Here is an 18,575-nt window from a genome sequence, read left to right on the forward strand (position 1 = left end):
TTGTCTTATAGATACGCCATTTATGCTTTTGAAATCATGCAACGTACATAAATGACTTTTCAACAATAAAATTTCTCCAAAATAAAGCAACACGCTTGGATGAAGCTCTTGTCTGTGAAAGAATCATCCCACCTGCACCATAAACACTTAATGCTGCTGTAAAAATACGATATTGTGTGGTATAATGAATCCACGTTTCAAAAAGACCTGTAATAAATCATAACCTCCATTCATCATTTACGAACATATTCAAGAAAGCAAAGATGGATTTGTTTGACGCCTCGGAACTTGCATCATCCATCAAGTAAACGGAAACATTATTTGTAGCATTTTTATTAAGTTTGGGTTTCTCGATATTCGGCAATCATTTTCCTATAAATAGAGATGGCCATTGTGCTTTTAGTGTATCGTAACATATTATATATTTTTAAGGTGAAATGAAACTAAAATTATAAGTGATAGTATCCAGAGAGCTTTATTTATCTAAATAAGAATTATATCGAAAAATTTATGAAAAGTAATAGTTCAAGTGTAGTACAAAATTCAAAAAGGTTGTAATTTTTCAGAGAATTCGTCCTGTTACAAAATTAAATCTAAAATTCCATATAAAGATAATTCAAGTACTAAGTTAATCATCACGAATATTTACTAAAAAATCATAATAACAAAGAATGTAATACGAGTGGTAATTTGTATTTAATAATTTCTAGAATAGCAAGTTGTTTTTATCAAAATAACACATTTTCTATCCCTCCCGAGTAGAAGTGCAAATAATAACTGAACATGATGGCGAATATCATTTCATTGTTGACTGATATCCAGAACTGGTAGACAATCTCTGCTCTTTAGAAAGCCTCATAACTACAAACATACAATAAATATTATCGAAAGAACCAGAAAACCAAGCTTGTGGGCAACTGATCTGCTATGACTATGAAAATCAGCTGGAGTAGTCCCCACAAAAGTTTCTCACATACTCTCTAATACATTTGCCATGCTAGCGAACACCTTACATGGCGTTGGCGTAGAACAGTTGCGAAATATTACCTTTTGGCGTAAATTAAGTATTTTTATTGAATCTATCGTGTTTAAACCCTGGCATTCATTAATAATATCCAAAAACAATTTTTGTTGTAAACACGTATTTTTCAATCGACTGAAAAAAAGATTTTACACAAAGTTGCGCTTATAATCCCCAAAGCCATACTAAATTTGATGTATTTAAGACATAGGATTTTTAAATTATCGCTTTTACATGTTTCTGAAAGTACGGACCAACAAATAGGACCCGTGGTTGGATTTGGATCAAAATATGGCAGATTTCTACATTATAGATATTAAATCTATGCATCGAATTTTATCTATCTAGGTGTCTTCATTTTGCAATTATCGTGTTAACTTATATTAGAACAGCCGGACAGGCGAATTTCCTCTGAACAGATTTTACTCAAAAATTGACAGACTTCTGGAAATTTGGTGTAAAGACAATATAAAAAATTTTCAACCGTCTCACTGAAAGCGTTTATGTGTTATCTTTGTCACAGACAAAGAGGCATCTTCCAAATATGTGTTTTTTGAAATAAAGGAGGTCTAAAACTTAAAGATTCATTAAAATATCGAATTCAAATTTTTTGGCAATTACTGTACTTTCTCTATACTAAGTATATGAAAAAGTAAAAAAAAAAAAAAAAATCTTTGTGTTTTTGTATCTAATAGCATTTTGTACAAGCCCGCTGACAAGATATCTTTGTGAAAATGCATCCATCCTATTTGTGTCGGATAAGTCAATAGCGATACAAACTGTCGAAAAGAAACTAACAGCTTGAAGTACAATTGAATGGCTGCATACATAAAACTTGTTCTGCTCTGATATTCCTTCGACATCCGAGAAAAATGTTGGATTAATGTCTCGGTCATTATTTGTTCGACATCGCAGATCGGTGGACAGTGCACGCGCAATATCCAACAGAGATTAATGAACTTATGCGTTCATTGTTTTTCCGACATTTAGTCACTGTCTTGTCCAACACATGTCAAACGTGTTCACTGGGCCTTAATTAGTAAACCGTCCACAATTCTAGCTCTGACATTCCAAAATCTTGTAGCATGTCATAATAATATTGTTTTATGATGAAACAGGTTTTGCCCTCGATTCAGGCTCAGTATACGAAAAAAGTATACTAAACATTTTTGTATTAGCATATTTAGTATTACAATTAAATGAAACATTCATTTTTACACTCTGCTTGGATGTTTCTTTTAATATTACTTTTTATTGAAGAAAAACTTCGCATTACACAACAACTTTCTGTAAGTAAACACTTGCTTTGTTTAAAGTAGTATAAGGTTTTTAACACTTCTCTGAATAGGATAATTAATTTTTCGGTAAATATATTTATTTAGAAGAAATATTATGAATCAACGAATAGTTTTTTCTAACAGTTAGAATTGTTGCTCTCAAAGAATTGACATTGAGAAATTATTTTCAAGATGCATTTCAGAATTTCGTAAGCGTAATAAACCTTTAACAAGGGAGTCATATTTCAGAATTCTATCAATTTACAGTTTTTTTTTTAATTTTATTTTACACAGAAGGGATGATACTTGTAATAATATATATGGAAGCAAAATATAAGAATATACGAATATGGCTTAGATTTAAGGAATTTATTTGTAGTAGTGCGGATGCACTTATTATTTGAATAACATAAAAAGACATCATTAAAAAAATCGAGTCTGGTGTTAGACAGCCCCCCCCCCCCACACACACACATAAAAAAGTAAGAATTCACAAAAGAAAAAAAACGTTCAAAGCTGCATTCTTAGCAACATAACCTGACTGATGAAGTATCTTTCTTTTATACTTCCTTCAGTGAATTTATAAAAATTAACAGCCTAAACAGTCTACGCTTTTTAAAGTTTTTTTTTTGGCATTTTTTTTTTCAGTTATTTTATTGATTGATTAAAACACGAAAGATTTTGTTTGTATAATGTGACAACAATTTTCCTAATCAGTAAATTAGGCTTAAAAACGATTATAATATATACTAGCTTAATTTTTATATAAAGATATAAAACATTTCTATATAAACAAAATAAATATTCTTAACGTTACGTCGAATATAATATTTCTATATTGTTGTATTATAAAATAAAAAACAGAATTACTAATTATATTAGTTAACTTAAGCTTTCTTCTGTTTATTTTGCTTAAATAAAATTTTAAAAAAATATTTTAATAAAAAGTAAAACCCAAACGATTTCGTTTTTATTTTATCGAACTTGCACTATTTTTTGATTTGATTCTATCAAATTCATTTGCACTTTTATATGCAATTTCTCCAAAACTCAACAACAAAAAAAACCATAATAATATTTCTGAAATCTAGATATATAAGCAAACAGAAGCAATGCAAGAATATAAATTAAATAATATGCAAAAAATTATTTCCACAATAATCGCTTTGACAACTTGGCTTTTCTTTGCATTGTTCAATAAAGGCGATGAAACCATTTATATCATCCAACTATATTCTCCCTAGATTAATAAGCTAATTGCGTCAGGAAACGGAAACCCTGGATTCAGGATGTCCTAAACGGTTAAACGATAACGTTCCTTTGATACCGGCACCACTGCATTCATTGCCCAAATGCTGCTCGGAGTTATTGAATGAAACTTGTTTTTTCTGCTTTCACAGCAATTTTCTTTAAACTATTTCATTTTGGAAGGATTTTTTTTTCTATCGTTTGATCTTTTTTGGAGACGCATGTGAATTAATTAAATTTAGAGAAAGAATCGTGATAGCGCCATTTTTTAAAAGTTTCAAAGCAGAGAAGGGACATTGAGTAAGTAATTAGAATTCAGCGCATTTTGAGTAATTAAACTTGATTCTTTTTGCAAATTTCATTCCATATTTTTTTCTTAGTTATGGACTTACAAAATGGTTATTGTATTATAAAAAATTATAAGATATAATTTTCTAATCAAGATAAAGTTGTATTTTTAAATTTCTGTCAGAAAAAACAATTGGTAATCAATTTTTTAAAGACGATTTAAGTCATTTTAATCAATTAAAATACATATGCAGTTTAATATATATTTTTTAATTATTAAATTTCATTGTTTTCTTTTTGGAAGTTGATATTTTGCTATTCACAGAATATTTTTAAAAATTCAAAAAATATCACATAATATATTTTTATATTTAGAGAAAAACTTTTTAATGTATTATGTGTGATGTATATTATTACATACATCACACATATTTATATTTTACATATTATATTATACATAGTTATTTATATTATATATTTATTTATAATTATATAGTATATTTATTACATAGTTAACATTACATAGAAGAATATCATTTCATAAAAATGCAACAGCTCATAAATGATTCCATCTTTATTGATAATTCAGTTTTAAAAGTTTTGAAATTTTTCTTATTCAACAAAAAGAGTCACACCAATTATTCAATAATAATTCAATATGTATAATTTAAATATACTCTAAAAATAAGGATTTCGAAATTCCAAGGCAAACTGTGTGTTTATATGTTATTTATTAGATGTTATTATATGTTATTTATTACCTCAACATTTTCCAAAAAGGCATTTTAACACATCAGATTAATTCTAATGTGCTTAAATGTGATTATTTCGTGCAGCTGAAAGTTTTGTGGCAATTAAGGTGGGGTGGGTACCGTTTTTTTCCACTTCCTTTAAGAAAGTTTAATGCATATTATTTCTGTAAAACATTTAGGCTCCTTTGAAAATTCTAAGTTTTTGTTCTCATACATGAATGTGAGTGATATATATATGAATGCTCCTAGAAATGTGACATTCGAAAGTTTTAAAAAAACATGTTTTGATTTTGATATCAATAATTCACCAATCTACAAAGAATTTCGAATACGAAAAATCATCCGAAAAATTCTGACGAAAGTACTGTTAAGTTTTATTACTTATTTTGAAAAAACAATATTGGGCGTACATTGAAAGGAAACAATTCTTTATAAAACTTGTCATATTATAAAATGAGTATTCGTTTTACACTATCATATATTTTACTTAGTCTGAATTTTACGTGAGGAGTAAAATTTCAAAACTTAAAAAAAATCATAAAATTAATGCTTACCACTGACTTTTTATATATATATATATGTTTCAATTCATCACAGACATTTATATTATGTCATTATTCAATGAATCCTTGATAACCAGCAGAACAGAATAGCGATCTATCTTTCATCATTGTTATAATAAATTGGCATTAAATAATTAACGGCTTATTACTTAATGTTTACTAGTTATTAATTAATTACTCAATTAATAATAACTGCGTATACAGTTTTAGCATAATTATACTATGATTTATATAATGATAGATAGTTATTTATACATTTTCATATATTATCACTTATTAATAGAAAAAAGAGGAGGCGATTACAATTTCGCAAAATTCGAAAAGTTCGTAATTTACCTGGATTTCACAAATATTTTCTACTCAGATTTCAAATCACTGAAAAAGGGACGAAAAGATTAAGTAATAAAATAAATAATTAATTAATTTTAAAAAATTTGAGTTGCAGGCTGAATAATCAAAATTTAAACAAGATCTGCAGATTTTATACATGTCGACTAAAGCTCGTAGCATTTAAATATCTTATCATTAAAGTGATCCGCAGCTAATTATCATAAACATAATTTTAACAATAATGATATCTTTAAAGAACAAACAGATTACGAAAATATATTCTGTAAACACTGAAGTATTTTATACGGAAAGTAATAATGCAAAAATGAACAACATTTAATATCAAATACAATAACGTTTAGTTAACGTAAAAAAATTATTATTATTATTATAGATTAACTTGAAATGCTAAAAATGAATTGAAAACAGACTAATATTTTTAAAAAAATCATTCAATATTCTGCATCTTATATTCATTATCCAATTTTTTGCAATTTCGAAATGTTTTATGTTCAGTTATAAATGTTCAGTTTATCCCTTATAATATCAAAATTATCATAAAATATTCAATAATTATGAATAAATACGCCATTTAAGAAATGCTAACTATTTCTAAAGAAATTTGAAGCATGAAATTATCTCTTTATCAAATTAAAATCCCTCAACAATGAAAATTGTCTATACTGAACAGTGAAAAAACACTTCAACTCTTTAGAACTTATATTTTAAAATTCTTATATTTTACATTTTGTATATTAAATAAGATTAGAATTCTATAAAAGTGATTGTATTACTATACTTCTATAGGATGAATCCCTATTAATTCACTGCTTCAGGTCACTGCAGTTGAGCCTGAAGTTTATTGGTGGCTTTTTAGTTACATTAACTATGTCTCGTTCAAGACAAAATATCAAAAGGAAACACCAAATAAAAAAGTTGTTGCACTTATGATAAGTATATTTCAAAATAAAATACATTTAAAATTAACATCTAATTAAAGAAAATAAAAAGCTAAATTTAGAGAATTCCCTGAAACCCAATTTTATTGTAAAAATAATTTTAAAATAATAAAAATAATTAATCGACCCCCCCCCCGAATAACTAATATCAGTTCATGATAGAACTTTTAGAAAACTTTTACTAAGATTCCAGTATATTCGAATCGAATACACCCTTGTTTTGATGAAGCCTTAAGAATATATTAACTTTAATTTATACTAATATATGTTTATTTAATCTTTAATTTTTTTATTATTACAAGAATTTTAAATTTCTTATTCAGTGATTCTCATTTCAGTTTTAACGTGAATTTTGTGCCATTATTTTTTTAGTTATATTGTTATCTAAAATAGCCATCAATTTTGGAACAAAATGTAATTGCTTAAATCAAACATTATGAGAAAAAAATAATAGTAATATTTTTTCTCATCAAATCCATTTTGTTCCAAGATACAAATATAAAAAGAACCAGCATTGCAACTTCTGAAACTTTCGCCATCAGAATCTCCTCCATAGATCTTAATCCTCAGGTATAAAGCAATTTTCGCCATCTTCCAACAAACGATTCCGTAGCAGTGGAGTGCGTCGCTACTCGGGCCCACTGCTCAATCGATAGCCCGCAGAGCTGTTGCTCCGAGGACTTATCGGAAACCCTTTCCTCCCCCCCACCTCTGCTCGGAAGAGAGGACACATTTCGGCAGGGTTTAATGGCACTCGCCAAATAACTCTAGAACGCTTTCGATTACAACAGGCCACTTTAGAGACATTAAGTGGCCAATAATAGGTGTAGTGTTTTGACATTTATGAAGGCCAGCCATCGGTATGGATCGGTTGTTTGCATTGGAGGCGAGCAAATGTCTTGTTTTTTGAAACTTTCGTAAAAATGAAAGGCTTAGAATATCCATTTTTTTTAATCGCTTAAAAATTGCTTGTAAGTGCGTAAGACTAATACGGCAGTTAATAAAGATTTACAAGACTTTTTTTCACTTGAATTATTGGAAAATGCATTTACATTAATAATACTGGTAAAGTATGTCGTAACCTCTTTTCAATTTATATCAAAGCCCATTTAAATTTTCAGAAAAATTCAGTCTTTTATATAAATTTGTCATATGCTTTGAATGTATTCGAGTTTTTATTAAGTAGAATAAATGGTAGCACTTTTTTTAAAAAAATAATTACTAAGAAAAGTCAAATATTTAATTCTTGAAAATTGGAATTTTCTCTATTACAATAAGATCAATTTTGCTGCGTATAAATAAAATAAATCAAATAGCAATGAAAACAAAGCATTTTCATAAAAAATAAGAATTTAAAAAAAAAAGCATTTCAAAAATATTTTTAGTTTTGTTAGTGTTGCCAAGAACTAAGAAGAATTCTAAATTTCAGTGATTCTGCAAGACACAAAAGTTTATTTCAAAAATTGAAAATGAACCAATTGCATTATTTGATTATACAAACAAGAGCAATATTAGTATAAAAAGAAACAGTACCAAAATAGAAATTTTTTGTTGGTAGTATAAAAAGTTTTATTCCGTATTCAATTAAATTCTCTTGAATTCTTTCATATTTTATTAAATAAATTTATAAAATAATTCCAATGAACAAAATTCAACGAAATGTAATTTCGGGTTTGATCTCTTACTTATTAAACGAAAGACTTATAGTATGTAAATTTTATTCTTTGCTTTACTGATTTAATTTCTAAATGGAAATAGCTTTGTGGCGTGGATCAACTACCTTTTATTATTTAATTCTAATTAAAGGTGTAAATTTCTATGAAAAACTGAGCCAACTGCTATTTTTTGCAGATTAAATTTACTTTTATAATATAATATACCAAAATATGAAATTTGTTAGTTTTATCTTATAAAACAGCTATATTTTAATATCTATATAATTAAGCACGATTTCTTGTTCACTTAATGTCTTAAAAGTTCTTTTTTCGATTGATTAAACTCATTATTTTGTAATGATTGTGAGTTGCTTTTAACAAATAGAAAATAATTTTCTAAGTAAAAGGATTGACATCCTTTATTTTACAATATGTGTAATGAATATTTCTCATTGTGAATTTCAAGAGCAATAGAATATTTTAAAATAGTAAAAAGAATACTTTAAAGAAAGAGACCGATTTCCCGTTTATAAAGTTCTTTAAAGCCCATATCTTGCATATTGGGCATTTTTTATGAATGTTTCTTGATTCAAATCCTGAAACATTAGAAATACACATAAAATACATATTTTAATAATAATCCTTTTTTTTTAACTGTGTATGCATTTGACTATTATTTGAGGTCCATTATGTTAAAGGTTCTAATAAAGTTCGTTGGTATTTTAACGTGCGACAATAAGCTCAAGAATGGGTACTCAAACATACAATCCCAAAAAATTTGATAAAGCTAGAAGAATAGTTAGTTTACTATACAATTTATCAAACAATGATCAACAAAAATTTATCAATGAAATATTAATTTTGCCTGTTCATTTTAAAACCACTGTCGCCAGCGTTTTATTTTCTAATGCTATTCATTATTTCATCTAAAAGTGCTTTTGCTAACATACTTTCAGTTTAAAAAAAGTTCTACTTTGGTTTCAAATTGTCCAAGTTACATTATTATTTTAAACTGGTTATATCTGAGAAGGTTCCTTATTCAGCAATTAACGTCAAAAATGTATCGATCGAATGTTCATTTAAATATTGCTTGAATCCCTAGTCAGAAACACCTGGTTTTGAAATAAGATATAAAGGCCAAATTCAATTAATTCTTAATTGAATATGAATTGAAAGAAATTTATGTTAGAAATTTAACGTAATTATTCTTCCATTTAATGTAGTTAATTCACGTGCTCTCGACTCGCTGAATTATTCTGAGTAAAATTTTAGGAAGAGTGAAATCGAATGAGAGAAGAGAGTTTATTATTTAATTTATTGCATTAAGATTCTTTAAAATAAATGATTTAATAGCACAAATTATCTAAGACATTCTCCCCAAATTATTCTTTTAATTACGGAATGCTTTAAAAATTTCGCTTTCCTAATATGTTTTAGTCGAGTATGATGATGATAAAAATATTCATTTAATTAAATATTGATATTAATTGCAATCGTCAGTTTCAGTACACTATCATTAATTCAAGTTGATTTTTTAAATATCCGCTATATTATTGATATATTATTAAATGACAAATTACGCATTGAGTGTAAAATACGTGTTGACTTGGAATTAAAGCAAATACTGTAAATAGAAATTACAATATTGCATTATGAAATTTCGAATTGTTTAAAAGCTTAATTAATTTCAAATGACTAGGATCAACAATTTTGAACTATTTTTAGAAACAATATGTTATTTCCTTATTTACGAATTCATCTAATAAATTTATGATTCGGATTCATATATTAATCTTCGATTGACTTGTTTCACACTTATGAAAACTAATGTTCTGATTAATCTTTTAAAAGGTAAATGGTGAAAAACTGTGATAAAAAAAATGTATTGGATGCCCGTGATAAAGACAGGATATGCATAGAATTTATTTATTTTTAATAAATAAATAAATTCCTACAAGTTTAATCAATTTATTGTATGAAGGTGTCAATGATGAAGGTGTGCTTACAATATCCAGGAAAAGCATTTGGAGTCGTAAATCTCTCATAAGAGCTAATGAAAACCTGTTGGTTCTGGGCAACCATGCATAATAAAGGATTAGAACTGACGTCTTGGCCTAGGGGCAGCGATTCTTCTCCGTGATCTGGGTGTCCTAGTTCGGGCATGACTATTCTTCCCCCTGTGTTCTATCTGTGAGGTGTGTGAAAGATCCCCTTGTAAAACGGGGGTATGCAAGCGAATGTGTGAGTATCGTCTTCATATGAGCTAGAAGTCAGACTTCTGCTCTCGGGTGCGCAAGGTCAATTACCCTCTGAAGCGGCTTAAATGCTGACTTTGTCAGCGGGCTTGTCTATGACAAGTGCATAAGTTACAACAACAACATAGAGGGTCAAAAAGGAATCGGAGATTAAATCTAATACACTCCCAGTAAAAGATAGCAGTGATTAACAAAAGCAATGTGAAAGACACTGAAAAATATAACATAGTGGATCAAAGAGATGTTTTTACATTCTTAACAATTAAAATGACTCTCTTTATAACTAATGTGTCATATAATCCTATTTTAAAGGGAATAATAGTTTTCGGTTTATGATGAAAGAATTTTACAACTTATTTTGTATCATCAATAATATTTATTTTTAGAATTGAAAAGCAATGGTACCGTTATATTACTGTACTGACTTTTTTGTTCGTTTGTTTTGCAGAATAACAGTGAAACTGCCAAACAAATAAAACTAATTTCATGTAAATATAGTTGATTTAATAGTTCGTAATGCGTAAAAAAAATATTTCAGTATGAAGTTCCACAAGTTCACTATTCAATTTTATTTAAACTGAAACGAAGTGATTCTTATCAGCTTAATAAAACGTTTGTATGAATTTTGCGTTTATAAGAATGGATAAATTTTTTGAAACCATGCACTAAGGTTAACAAATGAATATTTTAAACATGAGATAAATATTTTATATTTTAAATTTTAGCTAACTACAAAATAATTAATGAATTAGATTAAATAATATTTTAATCTAATAATTAAAGAAGAAAATTTTAACTTTCGAGCAAGGAAAATCATAATTTAATGTCTTTTTTTTTACTAAAATCAATATTTACTATAGATATTTTCTCTTTAGTATAATATTATTAAAAACAAGCTTAAATACTTATTCTTATGATATTATTGTATTGTTTAAAGTTTTCTTTCTAGGATTTTTTTGAAATAATGTGTAGTTAAAAATACCAAAATTAAGTTCAAATGTAAAGTTGAAAAAATTGGATGTAAAATTGGATGATATTTATGTACTGAATCATATTAGCTGACTTTTATATTGAACTTATCTAAATTAATATATTTGCTTGTAAATTAAGCAAATATATTAATTTATATAAGTTCAATATAATTTTCAAAATGCTACATAGGTCCGTAACAATCGTTATTAAATTATGATTGTGATTTAAAATGCCAGTATTTATCTTATAACTACAGTTCTATACTATATAACTATAGTTCTTCTATTCTATAGTTCTATACAATACAATTTTTTTAAATAATGTATTTTTTTTATGAAACTGGAAGTTACTTTTAATCTGTACAATATGCTACGCTTACAAGCTATTATTTTTAAACCTCATATCACTTCCACTGAAAATTTTCCAATTCAAAAAATTGAGCTCTCCTATTCACGATAAAAAGCAATTAAATGATGAAACTGACAGTCTAAAAAATAGCAATAATTTTTCATTATTAATTTTATCAATTTTGTCAATACTAGATGATTACGATTGTTTTTAAGTAAAAAAACATGAGAAATTTTTTTTTATATATCATATTACACGTCCGTTTAAAATAAGTATTTTTTTAATGGAAATATCATCAACATTTGATCGGACACCTGATCTCATATTTCTCGGTATAAACACCTGGCTTCATAAACAAAAATAAAAAGTTAATAATTTTCTTTCTTTTTATTTCGTTTTCGATTTTTTTTTATCAGTATAACTGCCGCTTTATGAACATCTTCATTTTAGGATTATCATTATTATTTGAGTTCTGAAATGTGAGGTTCTTTACTTTGCACTAGAAACTTTTAGGCGTTTATAACACAAACAAAAACTGTTTTCTTCAAAGCAGAACAATTATGTTTGCATTAAAATGTACTTTTAAAAGATAGTCAAGATGCTCTAAACATAATTTATTAAAAATAAAAATACCAGGTAAGAATGACTCCTCGTTTCATATTTTAGTTTGAATAATTATTCTTTTACCTTTTAATAAAATTCAAATTTTGTTATTTGTATTATAATATTGAAAGTAAAGCTATCGATTAAAAAATGAGCGAGTATTATTTTTCATGAAATATGTGATATAATTCTTGAAAAGAACGTGATATCAAATCTCGGTTCGGTACGAAATGAGCATCTAACCGTGCACTAAAATTGTATAGATTTTTTTTTAAGGAGATAATATAATAATTTTAATATCTATTATGCGTAGAATTTCATACATTATTAATCAGTGCAATATTTTAAAAGTCCCAAATTTTACAAATAATTGATAAATAAGCAATATTAATGGCAGAGGTAATTTTTCTTGTATAACCGCATATAAATAATTTTTACCATAGAACACTGAATATAATGCAATAATTTGAATAATTTTATTTTAATAGATAGAAATTAAAAAATTATTTAATTGTTACAGCTCAACGATGTTTTCTTATTTTATAAAATTTAGAAAATATAGAAAAGTTAAGTTTGTTTTGAAAGATATTTCATTCGTTTTAATTTTTGTAATGTTTGATTATGGATATATAATTATATCAATGCAAAATGCACTAATATTTTGCATAATTCTAATTAAAATATTAATTATCATGCTTAGAATACAAATATTTTATTACTACGTTTTTAAAAACATATTATCGAATACTTGAAGAATTATAAATTTTTCAGATACTCAAATTATCAACATCAGGTTCATGAAAAAACGACCCATTAACATACAGCGTACTAAAGAATTTTCATTCCATGTTATATTCAAAAGAAACTTGTCTACAAAAACAAGGAAGACAAGATTTCTGAGATATTTTTTCCTATTTAAAATAAAACTAATACGAATCTTCACGAAAAAGATGAGAAAGAAAAAAAATATATAATAATAAAAATTCTGTCATAGTAAAAGATTTTATAAAAACTATTTTAAAGCAAAAATGATGTACTAACGATACCATGCTAAAGACTTTTTACTCTGTATTATATTCAAACGAAACTTGTAAGCAATTACACGTCTGGTAAGATTTTTATTTTTTTAAAACTTAGAGTAAAAATACGAATACGAAAATTGCGAATTCTAAAAATAAAAAACGAGCTCAAAAGAGAATATATCTAACATTAAATAATAAAAATACAGCTATAGAATGACATTTTTTAAACAGCAGTTTTTCTAATGATTTGTCAGCATGACTCAGTAAAAGTACAGCAAAGATTTAATCATAGAAATGGGTAGAAATGTTTTCAATAGACTGCTTTCAGGAAATATAGGAAACTTTCCCTTCAGTTGCGATGAAAGAATCGATTCGTGTTTGCGTAGAGTCAACATAACAGAAAGAGGAAGTTCACGCTCACTATTATTCGAAGGTAGTTTTTTTCAATACAGAAACAGAGGACGTCATACTGTGTAACTCGATTGAAAATGTTGATTTGCATGCATCCAAAGGAGAGATTACATTCAGTGAGTTTCGTTTCAGTAAATTTTTATTCCTTATAAATTATTGATTATTTTTGGTTGTTGTAACTTTATATGGCTCAGCTTCTACAACAACAAGCTTGTACAAGAGTAATTTTCAAATTCCTGTATCCTTAAAATTATTGCTTTTAAAGATTTGAATATTTCAGAGAACATATATTCATTTCAAAGTTTCATAGAAAACAGCGATATATATATATTGATTTAACAACTGGTATAAGTATAAAAATTGAGATACTTTTTTGTGATTTTAGAACTGGAAAATCAACTTGGTTATTAGTATCTGATTCTATGAAGTCCAATTTACATATTTTTCAGGATTTGATGTTCTCCCAATTTTAGTTTTAAGTACTTGTTTCTTAGATGTCTTTTATTTTTTATTCTAAACGATTTTTTTTATTGTTATGATCAACTTAAATCTTTTTTATGAGAAAGAATTTTATACTGTTAATTAAATGAAATCCTTATTAATAAAAGATAAAGTGTGTGTTGGCGCTCCTCGTCGTCGATAGATCGTGGGAGCTAGTGCTGGCAAATTAAGCACAACTATACTTTGCAAGGTAAGAAAGTGCACTTAACAGCGAATTTTTAAAAGCTTAATTAGAGTTTAACTAATGAAATGTTAAGAGAGATTGCGGGATTTTTCCTTGATTCCTTTCCGTACATAGTATTGCACGAAAAAAGAATTTAGATTATTTTAAAATTTAAAAAATAATTGTTTAAATGATATAAATTTAATTATCATGTCAATTTTTATCAGAATTCTGATAAATCTTTAAAAATATTTTTCAGCATAATTTTCAGTAATAGTTTTCATTATTACAAAATATTCAAACCTTTTTCATTGTTCCATAAACCACTTAATTTTCTTTCTTTACTAAAAGCTAAAAAAAAAGATCCTCTTTATTATCTCATATCTTACGGGAAGAATAAGAATGTTACAATACCGCGAAAAATGATAACGCATCATTAGAAGTTGTATTATTTGATAAGTTACGTTTTTAATGACAATTTGATGTCGTAAGTTTTGACTCTAATAAAAAAGTTCGTGTAAATAATAAATGAAACAAGTATAAAGTTATCAAAATAAAGCAATTTTAAAGTTTATGATACTTTAATACCCAAAAGTGCTTGTTAAGGAAATCATGAACATTATAATACACATATGAGATTTTATTAAAATTAACTGAACACTCGAGGAACTAGTTGTTTGCCAAAAGGAGTAATATATTTATTAATAATAATTTATATAATACATTTAGTTATAAAAGACAAAATCTAAATATTTTTATAATACAAAATGCTCCATTCGTATTTTTACGTTTAAAAGTAATTTTTCTAAGTGTAAAAATAAAAAAATCCTGATTTTCTTTTACTGTTTAAAACGTAAATGCTTACGAAAATTAAACTCATTAGTACCCAATGTTCAGTTTCTTTAGACTATTTTAAACACATTAATTTAGATGCGCTTTGCCTTTTATGTTTCATAAAACTATTACATTATTTTTCTCACAGGAACTTTCCAATGGATGTGACGGTAGTATTCTTTCTTTGCTTACCTTTACTATGTGCCAGTCTCGGTGCTAAACGGATACTCAAGTTAGATAGAGAGTGAGTTAATTTAAATTTTTTCCCCCAAATATTTATATTTATAAAGATTCCATAGCTGAATGAAATTTAAGAAAATTGAAATCTGCTATCGATTTCAAGTTATTTTGAGAGAACATTATTATTTTTAAGTCATTATTTGTCTTAAATTAATTTAAACCATTAACCACTCTAAACTGATTTTTGAAACACTCACGTGATAATCAGATTACGCATGCGTCAATATTTAGAAAAACGATAATTTTTTCTTTTTCTTTCTCATTTCAAAATCCGCCAAACTCCAAAACTTTCCCCCAAAGCTCAAAAAAAAAAAAAAAAAAAAAAAAAAATGGGGGAGGGGGGAGGGGGTCCCGTTTAAACTAGTTTGGAATTATCACGTGACTACTGGATTACGCAATCGTTAATTTTTTAAAAATTATTTTTTTTTTTTTTGTAGCTATGTAAAGCTATTTTTTTTCCCTTCCCAATTTCAAAATCTTTCAAGCTCAAAAACTTTTTTTTGACAGCTAGAAAAATTGAAAACAAAAGTTTAAACAAAAATTATATTATTTTTATCAATATATCTACATACACACACCTTTTGATACCTCTCCTCGTTGTTTCGCGTTAGTTCCCTCCCCGTTTTCTTCTTCGGGCGATAACTTCTTATTTTCTGCCCGTTTTGAGGCTTCCCAAACCAAAACAACATCATGTTCTCATAAAATATTTTTGGAAATATTTTCTACATTCCTGTAATATCAACTAATTGCACAATTATAAACATATGAAAAAATACCTCACTCAAATTATGTTCCAAAGCATCATATAAATTAATTTAAAAAGAAAACGTCTCTGTTAAAAATTCTTCAAGCATATGACAACATAAAATGTGTTTAGCTATTTATTATACAGGATTTCTCAAAACTTTTTTCTAACAAAGGAAGGCAAAATTTAACCAGAATTATTGAAAAAATCTTCAATTAAATATAATTCGAAATTTTGGACGCCAACTATTAGAATTATGAAAAAAAAGTTTGGAAGTTAATAAAAAATATGAATGATTTATAAAAAAATCCAATCATATTCTTCTACTTTATATTTATAGTATATATACTACATTAACAATGGCTAAATTTCCTTCACAAGAACTTATTGGGTTTACCCTACGTTTTTCTCCCGCTTCTTTCTACACGCAATTATATAGAATTAAAGTTATTCATGATTCTGTCCTTACGTTATTCGCGTTATTGATCGCATGACGTAATACTGATAATACGACTTTTTTTCCTTTCTTATTTCTCATTGTTCATTTGTGTTCCAGATTGAAGAACATCTTTTTTCTTTCAATTCACTGAAATATTTGCAAAACTTCTTTCTTTGCAGCCACTTAAAGTCCGATTTCCTGAACATTTTTGGCTCTTGGGCGACCATTTTCTCTGACGCCGAGATGGATTTCCGATACTTTGCGTGAGTATGCTTTTTTATATTTTATTCCAGCCTCTTTAAGGCTTTAGAAGCCTTATTTTGGTGCGCATTAGGAGTCAAAAAACATTAAAAAAGCATCGGCTTTTCTGGTGAAAAGCAGTCTTATCTTCAATAGAGCTACTTTCAAATACATATTCACTTTCCCTGGTACTTCTTTTCTAGTAGATTATTTTCGATATATATAAGTGTAATTATTTGTTTAATTATTTCTGATAATATTATTAACTCCGATATTCTTGATATAAATCAAAAGTTATAACTGCAAATTCTGTGCTGAAAATTTCAAGATGGAAAATAGATGCCTTTGCATATCCAATGCATTCTTTATGAATGATAACTGAGCTATCACACATGTTTATATAATTGAGCATTTTATGTCTTTAGTAAATGATAAATAAAAATGTACTACTGTAAATTAATATTAAAAGATTCATACATGGTCATATGATTCAGTAATGTATGTCTTTAAATGTCAAAAAAAAATGTAGAATTGTAAATTAATATAAATAGATTCATGCATGTTCATATAATTGAGCAGTTTCTATTTTCAGTAAAAAGTAAATGAAAATGTGCCATTGCAAATTAATATTAATAGATTCTCACATGTTTATATGATTCAGTAGTTTATGTCTTTAAATAGTAAAAGAAAATGTAGAATTATAAATTAATATAAATAGATTCATGCATGTTCATATGATTGAGCAGTTTATATCTTTAGTAAATAATAATTGAAAATGTACCTTTATAAATTAAAATTAATAGATTCGCTCATGTTCATATTACTGAGCAGATTATGTCTTTAGTAAATAGTAAATGAAAATGTGCCATTGCAAATTAATATTAATAGATTCTCACATGTTTATATGATTCAGTAGTTTATGTCTTTAAATAGTAAAAGAAAATGTAGAATTATAAATTAATATAAATAGATTCATGCATGTTCATATGATTGAGCAGTTTATATCTTTAGTAAATAATAATTGAAAATGTACCTTTATAAATTAAAATTAATAGATTCGCTCATGTTCATATTACTGAGCAGATTATGTCTTTAGTAAATAGTAAATGAAAATGTGCCATTGCAAATTAATATTAATAGATTCTCACATGTTTATATGATTCAGTAGTTTATGTCTTTAAATAGTAAAAGAAAATGTAGAATTATAAATTAATATAAATAGATTCATGCATGTTCATATGATTGAGCAGTTTATATCTTTAGTAAATAATAATTGAAAATGTACCTTTATAAATTAAAATTAATAGATTCGCTCATGTTCATATTACTGAGCAGATTATGTCTTTAGTAAATAGTAAATGAAAATGTGCCATTGCAAATTAATATTAATAGATTCTCACATGTTTATATGATTCAGTAGTTTATGTCTTTAAATAGTAAAAGAAAATGTAGAATTATAAATTAATATAAATAGATTCATGCATGTTCATATGATTGAGCAGTTTATATCTTTAGTAAATAATAATTGAAAATGTACCTTTATAAATTAAAATTAATAGATTCGCTCATGTTCATATTACTGAGCAGATTATGTCTTTAGTAAATAGTAAATGAAAATGTGCCATTGCAAATTAATATTAATAGATTCTCACATGTTTATATGATTCAGTAGTTTATGTCTTTAAATAGTAAAAGAAAATGTAGAATTA

At 26.5% G+C, this 18,575-nt stretch overlaps 1 protein-coding gene across 4 annotated transcripts in view; it reads left to right on the forward strand.

The window, feature by feature from the left end:
* The first annotated feature begins 3,630 nt into the window (after nt 1–3,630).
* LOC129971258 (multiple coagulation factor deficiency protein 2 homolog) overlaps nt 3,631–18,575 on the forward strand; it is a 46,440-nt gene continuing 31,495 nt past the window's right edge. Inside the window, exons 1-4 of one of the 4 annotated variants that reach the window (XM_056084866.1) lie at nt 3,631–3,845; nt 14,311–14,395; nt 15,351–15,446; nt 16,806–16,889. In XM_056084866.1, the coding sequence (XP_055940841.1) occupies nt 15,361–15,446; nt 16,806–16,889 (170 nt within the window). In that variant the 5' untranslated portion in view covers nt 3,631–3,845; nt 14,311–14,395; nt 15,351–15,360. Of the gene's footprint in view, nt 3,847–13,642; nt 13,821–14,310; nt 14,396–15,350; nt 15,447–16,805; nt 16,890–18,575 lie in introns of those variants that run through there. The other 3 variants (XM_056084856.1, XM_056084876.1, XM_056084886.1) reach the window with 3 other exon arrangements.

The sequence above is a fragment of the Argiope bruennichi genome, chromosome 1, assembly GCF_947563725.1.
Source record: "Argiope bruennichi chromosome 1, qqArgBrue1.1, whole genome shotgun sequence".
Taxonomy (NCBI): Eukaryota; Metazoa; Arthropoda; class Arachnida; order Araneae; family Araneidae; genus Argiope; species Argiope bruennichi.